Source organism: Telopea speciosissima, chromosome 9 (assembly GCF_018873765.1).
Source record: "Telopea speciosissima isolate NSW1024214 ecotype Mountain lineage chromosome 9, Tspe_v1, whole genome shotgun sequence".
Classification (NCBI taxonomy): domain Eukaryota; kingdom Viridiplantae; phylum Streptophyta; class Magnoliopsida; order Proteales; family Proteaceae; genus Telopea; species Telopea speciosissima.
In genome coordinates this window covers 8,370,177-8,381,314 of record NC_057924.1, presented here as the reverse complement: position 1 = coordinate 8,381,314, position 11,138 = coordinate 8,370,177, and the positions used below count along the sequence as shown (strand labels likewise).

The window sequence follows — 11,138 nt, the reverse complement described above, 5'->3', positions numbered from 1 at the left end:
AATTGTGACTCATGGATTGAAGTTTCATAAAAGGATGATGGGATAGAAGTATGATATTATGTCTTAGTGTTTGGGTAAAGCTGAATTCTGTGTTTTGGATCATAATATGGCTATGATTCTATTAAGACAAATCTTCTAATCCTACCTTAATCAAATAAATGTAGTCGAATACGTATGTCACTATACATGTGGTTTTTCTCAAAGTCAGCCAATGCCTTATGATGAAAGGAGAGGACAGACGGATCACCTACTGATCTTTAATCCAGCAAAACTCTCAAAGCCAAACATATGTTTCACATACCCCGTTTTGTCAATGAGAACTTTTGCTCACTAGTTAATAGTTAAATATTTCAGGATTTCACCGGTCCAATACAGTATCCGACCCCCATTCCTAGTTGAGATGATCGCCTTATTGCGTTATGGGGATTTTGTTGGTAATTTTGTATTTGATAATTAGAAAAATGGTTTCTATGGGAAAGTGTGACACCTGCGCCTAGACACATGAGAGGTGAATGATACTCCTGTTGATGCCTCCTCATGCGTAGGGGCAAATCACAAGAAACATTTTCTTATGATAGTAATTGTAATGTTATAAACATACAATAAAAATGTCAGGATGGCCGAGTGGTCTAAGGCGCCAGACTCAAGTTCTGGTCTTCGTGAGAGGGCGTGGGTTCAAATCCCACTTCTGACAGGTTAATACAAAAATAATTTTTTTCTTTCTAAAAGGTTATATTTTGTTGGGTTCAATAAATCGTGTCATAGGTGGTAATAATGTAATCAAGGTGCACCATTATTTTAAAATGATTTTCTTACAAATAATGTGTAACTTTACATTTTTGCCCTCTTAGTATTACACATGACTTTTCCCAATGAAGGTAATGTATTATCATTTCATATATGTACTCAAAATATGCAGGAGAATGTCACCATTTGATAATGACATAGTGATGTCATTTTCAAATTATTTTTGACAACTCTTTTACGCCCCTGACTTAAAGAATTTTTGAGAATAAAAAAGAATTTTTGAGAATAAAAGACACGACAATTGAAAAGAATCAAGTTCTTAATAGTAGAGTTGCCTTTCAAAGACTCCCTTATTTAAATCTCTAAATATTTGAATGTAATTGCCAGCGGCATCATCCAGCACGACCAACACTCTCCAACCTTCAACCTCCAACCCAATCTATTGGGACCTGAGAAATGATTCGCCCATCATAGTTGCATGTGAATTATATCGATTGTTGAATCAGATTGGAATTGGTCGAAACCAATTCTGATCGGTTTTTCAGTATGGACCAAGTTTTCCTTCAGCCACGGTCAAGGGTAATCCCTTGACCACAGTGGCCTTAGGATGGGTGGGAGAGGGTATCACATAAAATGAGAGGATATTGTCGTCTTTGTCCAATAAGAAAATGTTTTAAGACCCTGGGATGGTGACTGAACCCTTCAACCACGGTCAAAGGTAATCCTTTGACCACGGTGGCCTTAGGATGGGTGGGAGAGGGTATCACAAAAAAGGAGAGGATATTGTCGTCTTTGTCCAATAAGAGAATGTTTTAAGACCTTGAGATGGTGGCTGAACCCTACACTACGGGTGTACGAAAAGTTTCTCCTTTAGTTATTGGGAGAAAGTTCTCTGTCCGGGAGTGTGGCCTATGCCAGCACTCCCATGAGTCTTCCTCCCCATTTGAAAAGACACCTCTGCCCTCTTGTTTAAAGGAGAAGAGAGATAGACACATGGAAGTGCTGGTGTAAGCCACACTCCCAAACAGAAAACTGCTTCCCTTAGTTATCATAGTAAACTTTTTTGGACAGTGTTGAATAACAAACTCCTGCTCCGATCATGGGATAAGATAAAATAAATCAAAAATTATATTTTTGTTCTAGAATAAATTTTTTTTGAACTGTCCAAAGCTGGTTCATCTTTTGGAATCATATCACATTTCGTATTTGATAAATGGATTGAAACGATTCCTTGTAAATACGTAATTTTCTTGAATATATCAATCATTCTTTATTTTTCAATTGCCTGGAAGGAATGAAAGAAGCATTTTATTCTTTTTTCAACAATTTCTGATCTCTAATGGACTCTAAGTAAGATTTAAATCCAAATGAAGTTCTGACCATCTATTACTTGAACCATACTTGGAAATGTTATGAGCCATATTCCTAGAACTTCCATTAAATTATCTTCTCATTTTTTTTGGGGTGGGGGGTGAGGGGATAACAGTTTAACTTTAGGGGTTGTGCATTCTATGTGGCTGCAGACCAGCAAGATCCATACAATATCAACACTTAATCAAACTGCTTGAAGTTAACAGCTTTAACAACAAAATATAACATCATGTCACCGAGGTTTACAGTTTCAATTATTCCAGTAAAACCTTTTGGACAGTTTCTGAATAACAGACTACCATTAACCTTTCTTCAAAGTAAATAGAAAAAAAAAAATTATAGATTATCACCTCATATGGAGATGCATTGGGCATTTCAATGTGCTGCAAACATAGAGAGCCAGTAACAGGGGGAAAGGGGAGAAATACACACACACACAAACAACAGAAAAGTGAGAACAATCAAACAATTTTCCCCAAACTAAATAAGTAATTGAAGGTGGAACGAATTTCTCAATTCAAAAGAACCTCAGCAGGTTCCCCCTTTTTTTTTTTCCTCTCCTTTACAAAATAAAAGAATTTGACATTTAAAAAAATAAAAAGGCAAATTTTAATTGATAAAGGCAGAAATCCTCACAAAGGCCAATACAAAATAAAGCACAGATCAAAGGCCTTCTGAGAGTTTCATATACTTCATCCAGCAGTGGTGGTGATGACTACGACAATGTTAGTTTCAGGTGGGTGTGTATGTACTGATTGTTTCACCAACTTTTGAATGTCTGAGTGGATCATAGATGCCATTGCTAATTACACTGAGACTGATCTTTGAAAGAATTAATTCTCATCAGCTATAAAAGAATCAAGGACGAAACCCAGAGCTTCACAAGTTTCAGTAAGCCAGAATTTGAAATGGGCACATGATCTGTTCAGCACTTGATAGAACCTTCAATGGGCTTTCAGGGCCTCCTGAAAATAAAAAAGGCCATAGATATAAAAACGAGTGCAGTTTGGTTCAAACACTAATTAAACACTTCATCTATCACTAATGGGTTTACTGTTCAGAGAAAAGCCAAAAATATGCATCCAAGAAAAAGAACACTTGTACCTTGTACCAATGAAAACTAAGGAGATGAGCTCTCGTCATCTGAACTCTGATCATCCACCCGTAGTTCCTTGATTGCCGGAAAAAGCTTCTGACGTATGTCTGGAGATGATGGCTGACGAGAATCTGGAGAAGATGGCACAGCAAGGGTTTCCTTGTTTCTGGGCATTTTTGTTCGCTTCTTTTGTGCTTCCCCCACCTCTCTGCATACTTTATCCAAAATTATCAAGAAATCCCGAACAATCACAAATAAACGCAAGCCCTCGTCCTTCCCTGCATCCCCATGGAAGTAATCGGCTGTGCTCTTTACGAGGGCCATGATCCTCTTCTCTTCCTTCAGCATCCATGTGATGTCAATTTCTGCATGCTCTACAAAACTCTTGAGTGTACTGTGGAACCCATTGTCCTCCACACTCGTCATTTCATTGCACAGAAAGTCTTTTGCCCTCATCAATGACTGGCCAAGCTTACCCAGTGTTCCTGCCAAGATATTAGCATCCAATCCTGCTGCCGTCCTGACATTTTGTAACTCACTGCTCAAACCTGAAACAGCCTGGAGACCACGGCTACGATAGATGTCTTCTGTTTCATTGGTACAATCCTCAAGAAGTTCATCTGATTTCACACTGGACATGCTCTGGTTCTCCTTGGCCGCACGGGCGGCCCGTACACCTTCAGAGCGGATTATCTCCTGTACAACAAAGTGCAAGAGCGTGGTCTTGCCATCAACTCCTTTAACATCAGACAGTTTCAAGAGTGTGTCGAGCTTGAATGCCTGTGCACCACCACGGTAGGTACCATCATTCATCCGATTGCCAGTTTTTAGAACAGCTTCTAGGAGTTTCAGGAACAGCCGACTGCTTTTCAGTTCCTTGCAAGCTACCTGCCATAAACAACCGGAACATTAGAGGAACAAACACTAAAACACACAATTTTTCATTGACATGAGATGGAAAATAATTAGTCTGTACTATGTACACCATATCCTTCATTAGCAAAGAAAAACATTCCTGTTTTAATGTACATGGATGGAATTCCTCCTTCCCTTCCCTTCCTCACAATACAGACACGTTTTATCAGACCTATTTAAGGTTTACATAAATCCTGCTCTGGGACTGCAATTCCATTATTAAGGTCATACCACTACAAAGGGTTCATACATAATAACATGATGGTAAGTCACTTCCAAATTATTTTGAAAACCCCTTTTTAACCCTAAAAGAATTTTTGGTAATAAGATTAGGGGTAATCAAAAGAAGGTTACATTTTCTAAATACACCTATAAAGGCGTCATTCAGACAGTTCCATAAGGGCTGTACCCAGTGCACAAGGCTCCAGTGTTTAGCAGGGTCTGGGAGAGGTAGAAGGTAGGCAGCCTTATTCCCTTCACGAGCTACATTTTTTTGGCAACCATTACACTGGACAGAAATACCAATTACACTCCTCTCTCTCTCTCTCTCAAAGTAAAAAAAAAATACCCTTTACATCTTTTCACTCTCCCATCCCTCCCCTATCTCTTCTTACTCTACTCTCTCAAAATCTTTCCCACCTCTCTCTCTCTCTCTCTCAAAGTGATGGATAAAAGGTTATTACATGATGCTCTTCCCTTAGTCTTATCCTATTTCCTCTTCATTCTCGGATGTGGCCAAGGGAACAAGCAACGGCGCAACGAGCGAAAGCTGTGAGTCTGTTGCCCACAATCTTCCGTGAACAGGGATGGATGACCGAGCTTAATTGGCAAATCCAAAATATTCCAAGTCTGAACTCACAAAGAACTGAGGTTTTAATGGTAAGTGTCCGCGAACGACCACTACAGTCTTCCGTGCGATCTTCCATGAATGTTTGAGAGTTATGAGATTAAGTCTTCTTTGACGGATGATGCCACGGTCTTCTGTGACCATCCTATTACCAAAAAAAAAAAAAGGTCTTCCGTGACCATCTTCCATGCATGTCCGAGAGTGACAATTTCAAGTCCATGCAACCACGGTCTTCCATGCGATGGTATTTAATGCTTCATGGTCAAGAAGTTGGATAGTCTTCGACTATTTATTGATGACCACTTGGTAGCAATGGGGTAAGAGAAAGGTACCTATAAACAGCATTAATGACATCGAGTACTACTACATAATATGGGGCACTTGCAAAAAATTGTTCCAATAAGAGGGGTACTAATTGTAGTTGAGAAAAATGCCACTAAAGAGTTTCATGTGCCTCATCCACCTAATTCTGATGATGTTGCACTCTATAAGGATGAAGATGGTGAGGAGACTCATGGTGTTAATGTTATATGCATAGACCCACCAACTGAAACCGATGAGGAAGACAATAACGAAGAAACCAAGGAGCTTCGTACAGTTCAGGTTGAGGCATTGGACAAGAAGTCAAAGATACATTTACGGAGGATTTTACAAACACACACACACTATTAACAATTGATGTTGATTGTAAAGCTGAGCATATAGAGTTCGTGATCCCACCACAGTTCTTCGAAGAGAAAGCTCAACGACTTGAAGATTCCATCCCTAACTTCTGTGAAGTACCAGAGTTCTGTTATGGTTTGAAGTTGGATGTTCACCATAAGAAAATGATTCCTTGACTTCACAAACTCAAGGTAGAGTTTCTTGAAGCCAGGGAGAGTTGATGCAGATCACAGCCAGCAAGAAAAGGAAGAGATGGATCATCTACAATTTAGCCTGGTTCATATTGAACCAGTTTTTTACTCAAACCATCCCTTGCATGTGGAGAATTATGGTTTGTTTTGAACCAGTACTTGTTGGGCCCATTTTGAATACTTACATGGTTTATGGCTCCTATTTTCCTGTGTTCCTGAAAATCAGGGATTTTATCACCAATTTCTTATTGTGGGGGTTCTTATTTGGGCTGTTATTACTTGTTTATTTATTTCTTTAGTTGTTAATGCAGGTATGTCCAGGTATGGTCAAATTCTGTTTTCTTTAATTTTATTAAATTTCCTAGTCATTGGGAGATTTAGATACATTTTATTTCAGTTTTTTTATTCTTTGGTGTGTCATGATTGCCTACAGCCATTCATTATTGGATTATGAGTCAGTCTAGTTTAATTTTATTTAAAACAATGTTGGCTATCAACAAAACAGAAAATTGGGAGAATGCTTGAATGATCAATGTGATCAAGCAAGCCATATATTAATAGCATTAAGAATTACACCCTAATGACCAAAACACCCCTAGCTTAGCCGACTTAGCTAAGAAATACATAAAACATATAATAAAACCCCAAAAAGACCAGAATAGCCACACGGTATTCTGGTTTACATTATTCAACACTCCCCCTCAAGTTGGAGCAAAAATATCAAACATGCCCAACTTGACAAAGTTAGGATGAAACATCTTTCCAAGCAGTCCCTTGGTGAAAATATCAGCAAGCTGATCAGTAGACTTCACAAAAGGAACACAAACCAGCCCTTCTTCTAATTTTTCCTTAATGAAATGCCTATCCACTTCAACATGCTTGGTACGATCATGTTTTACTGGATTATGTGCAATGCTGATTTCAGCCTTGTTGTCACAGTACAACATCATAGGGACACGAATAGGAACACCAAGATCTTGTAGCAAACCTTTCAACCAAAGCAACTCACAAATGCCTTGCGCCATAGCACGAAATTCTGCTTGGGCACTAGAACGAGCCACCACATTCTGCTTCTTACTACGCCAAGTGACAAGATTGCCACCTACAAAAGAACAATACCCAGAGATGGACTTGCGATCAGGAGAGCCAGCCCAATCTGCATCAATGTATGCTTCTATCCATAGGTGATCATGTGGAGACAGGAGAATTCCTTTCCCTGGAGATGACTTCAAGTAGTAAAGAATACGAAGAACTGCCTCCAAATGAGAAGAGTAGGGGTCATGCATAAACTGAAGTAGTGAAGAATACGAAGAACTGCCTCCATATGGGAAGAGTAGGGGTCATGTATAAACTGACTCACAGTACTCACAGTACTCACAGCAACAGCAATGTCTGGATGTGTGGGTGAGGGATAAATCAACTTCCCCACTAATCTTTGGTATTGGCCTTTATCAACAGGTTCACCCTCTTTTTCCTTGAGACGAACACTAGCATCCATAGGAGTATCTAAAGGGTGACACCCCAACAAACCAGTTTCAGTCAACAAGTCTAGGACATACTTCCTTTGGGAGAGAAAAATGCCCTTAGAAGATCTGGCAACTTCAATACCAAGAAAGTACCTTAACTTTCCTAGATCCTTAATCTCAAACTCCTGTCCAAGAAAAGTCTTCAAACGACTGATCTCATCACTATCATTGTCTGTGACAACAATATCATCAACGTAAACTATAAGAAGAGTAAGTTTTCCACCAATCCTCTTTATAAAAAGAGTGTGATTAGCATTACTCTGCTTGTAACCCACATAAATCATAGCCTTGTGAAACCGACCAAACCATGCTCTAGGTGACTGCTTCAGCCCATAAAGTGCACGCTTCAACTTACACACTTTGCCTTGGTTTTTGTCACAAGAGAACCCTAGTGGAATGTCCACGTATACCTCCTCATCAAGTTCTCCATTGAGAAAGGCATTCTTCACATCCAGCTGTTGTAAATCCCATCCAAGATTGACTGCACAAGATAGCAAAACTCGGACAGTATTCAACTTTGCAATAGGGGAAAAGGTCTCTTTGTAATCAATCTCATATGTCTGAGTAAACCCTTTTGCCACGAGTCGTGCCTTATATCTATCCCCAGTGCCATCCACCTTCTGTTTCACCACAACACCCACTTGCATCCAACAGTCCTTTTCCCTGGTGGAAGAATCACAAGATCCCAAGTGTCATTTTTTTTAGGGCTTCCATTTCTTCCATCATTGCTGCCTTCCACTTTCCATCTGATAAAGCTTTCTGCCAATTGTTAGGAATACGAACAGAAGAAAGGGAAGAAACAAAAGCACGAAAAGATGGAGAAAGGAAATCATAGGAAACAACATGGGATATAGGGTACTTAGTGCAAGCCCTGACACCTTTGCGAACAGCAATAGGTAGATCAAGAGAAGACGTATTACAAGGTGGAGAAGTAGGTTCTGGATCCAGGTTTGGCAACTGGATAGGTACTTGTACCGCAGTGGATAGAAGTTGCTTATGTTTCCTTGTATAAGTCTGCACTCTGCACATTAGAATCATTTATCCGCTTCTGAAATTCACTAATGGTTTTCTAGACTGGAGTTTGCTGGACTGGAGTTACCTCCCCCCGAATACGAATGTCAACAGTACCTGTAATGGTCTTCCCCTGTATAGGAACCTCTCCCCCTGAGGTAGAGGGAGGACTAGGAGTAGGAGGAATAGGAACAGACTCATTGTGAACATATGGAAGGGGGGTTCTATGGTCAACACATCTTCACTAACACTCTCCCCCTAAAGAGGTGGGGACAAATAATATGAGAGATTTTCATGAAAGACAACATCCATACTGACCAGGGTACAACGAGATGGAGGATAATAACACTTATACCCTTTTTGGGTGGCAAAGTATCCCAAAAAAATGCAGCGGAGACCACGGGGCTCAAGTTTACTAAGGGATCTAGTATCCCTAGCATAACAAACACAGCCAAAAACCCTAGGGGGAACAATGAAAGTAGTAGAGCCGTGTAAGAGCTTAACAGGAAACTTGGAGTCAAGAACCCGGGAAGGCAGCCTATTAATTAAATAGGTTGCAGTAAGGACAACATCACTCCAATAAAATGAGGGAGCATTGAGAGCAAACATAAGTGCTCTAGCCACCTCCAAGAGATGGCTATTTTTTCTCTTAGCCACACCATTCTAGGCTAGAGTATCAACATAGCTGGTCTGATGTAAGATTCCATGGGCAACAAGGTATTTTTGGAACTGACCTTCCATATACTCTCTCCCATTGTCACTTCTCAAGATTTTGAGAGTGGCATTAAATTGAGTCTGAACCATTTTTGTGAAAATGCTGAAAACAAGAAAAAACTTCATTCTTTGTATGCATCAGGTAGACCAAAGTGGATCGAGAATAACAATCAGTGAATGTAACAAACCACCGATGACCAGAAAGAGACTTTACGACTAGGACCCCACACATCAGAATGAACCAATTAAAATAAGGAACATATTTTATTACTAATAGGATAGTTTGAAAGTGTCTGTTTAACCAAGACACAAGCCTCACAAAAAAAATCTTTCATATCACAATTGTTGATCAAAGCTAGAAATAAATGGGATAAAGTTCCTAAAGGGGGGTGTCCTAATCTAGAATGCCACTGGTGGAGTTCAGAAGAGAAAGAGGAGGGCTGACATAACGTGGAAGGCAATGCCCGTGGAGGGAGCTGGCCATCATCAAGCAGGTATAATCCACCATGTACTTTACCCGATCCAATCGTCTTTCCCGAGTCCGATTCCTGAAAAACACAATGAGTGGGAAAAAAAATCAATTTGCAATTCAAATCTTTGGTAAGACTACTAATAGAAAGAAGATTAGTAGTGAAATTTGGTATATGCAAAACGGAAGACAAGGTAAGAGAAGGGGAGCAACTAATGGATCCTTTGCCAGAAACAGATGAGAGGGAACCATCAGACACTTTCACCTTATCCTTGCCAGAAGTAGGGGAATAAGTATGGAAAAGGCTAGAGAAACCTATAATGTGGTCAGTGGCACCGGAGTCTATGATCCATGGAGTGGAGACAACCGATGCACAATGACCAGCAAAGAAAATACCTAAACGGGCAAAGTGGGAACCTGATGGAAAAAAGTAACTGGCAGGAAGAGATGTAGTTAGAGGCAACGGAAGACTGTAACATACGCCTGAAAGCCTGTAATTCCTCCTGAGAAAGACCATTGTCAAAAGTGGGGGCTGGAGCTACACTTTCAATGCGATTAGCTTTGTTTTTAGTTTTAGCACGACCACATTTGGCCTCAAAATCAGCAAGCTTCCCATGTAATTTCCAGCAAGTAGCCTTAATGTGATAAAGTTTATTGCAGTGCTCACACTTAACAGGTTCCTTGGTGAAAGTAGTAGCAGTGGGGGAAGCATCAGTAGGAGCAGCAGGGGCAAAACCAGCCTGTAGGGCAGACCTATCAACAGGAGACTGATGAAGCATGGCAGCTCGACGAGATTCCTCAGTATGAACCAAGGCAAAAGATTGCTCCAGGGTAGGGACGGGAACCCAACTAAGAACTTGCTGACGAATGGGATCATACTCAAATGTTCATAACTGCCAGAAAGTCATAGACCCGAATTTTGTCCACATGTTTCTTGTATGCCGCAATATCTCTAGAAGTGGAAGGCTGAAAAGCAGAGTAGTGATCCAGTTGCTGCCAAAGACCTTTAAGGGCAGCATAGTATTTAGAGACAGGTAGCTCCTTCTGTGTAGTATCATGAATTTTCTTTCGAATTTCATACACTAGAGCATCGTTCCCTACCTGTCCATAGACCTCCTCGGCAACATTCCATATGTGATGGGGAGTGTCCAATAACAAATAATTGTTGGAGAGGTCAGGCTGCATAGAGTGTATCAAATATGCCATAACCATAGCATCATTAGACATCCATCGAGTAAGAAGAGGACCAGGTTTAGAGGATGCGGCAGAAGTGTCAAGGAGATGCCTAGTCAGGCCACGGCCAGCAATAGCTAAGTAAGTAGAACGGGACCACATCAGATAATTTGTCCCATCAAGCTTAATGGCTGAAGCATAAGGAAGATATTCAGGCTTGTTATGTCCTTCAACATCAGAAGTAGAAGAGGTAATATCAGACCCATCCATAGCAGCTATATATCATAAACAATGCACCAGCCAAGAGCCAAAAAAGGCAGCAAAACCTGATCGATATAGGCAGAATTCGATCCAAGGTTGTGGAAGGCTGGAAATCTGAAAAAACTTCAATAAAAGGGAGCACCAACAGTGTCGA

General features: G+C 40.3%; 1 protein-coding gene and 1 non-coding gene across 4 annotated transcripts in view; one reads left to right on the top strand and one right to left on the bottom strand.

Annotated features, from left to right (window-relative positions):
* Nucleotides 1-610: 610 nt before the first annotated feature.
* Nucleotides 611-694, top strand: TRNAL-CAA. The gene has a single exon. It is a non-coding gene; the product is annotated as a tRNA-Leu (tRNA).
* A 2,053-nt stretch (nucleotides 695-2,747) lies between these two features.
* Nucleotides 2,748-11,138, bottom strand: part of LOC122640121 (formin-like protein 3) — a 28,583-nt gene continuing 20,192 nt past the window's right edge. For 2 of the 3 annotated variants that reach the window (XM_043833256.1, XM_043833257.1), the window contains 2 exons: nucleotides 3,223-4,102; nucleotides 2,800-3,083 (listed from right to left, as the gene is read on the bottom strand). In XM_043833256.1, the coding sequence (XP_043689191.1) occupies nucleotides 3,239-4,102 (864 nt within the window). In that variant the 3' untranslated portion in view covers nucleotides 2,800-3,083; nucleotides 3,223-3,238. The other variant, XR_006329630.1, reaches the window with a different exon arrangement.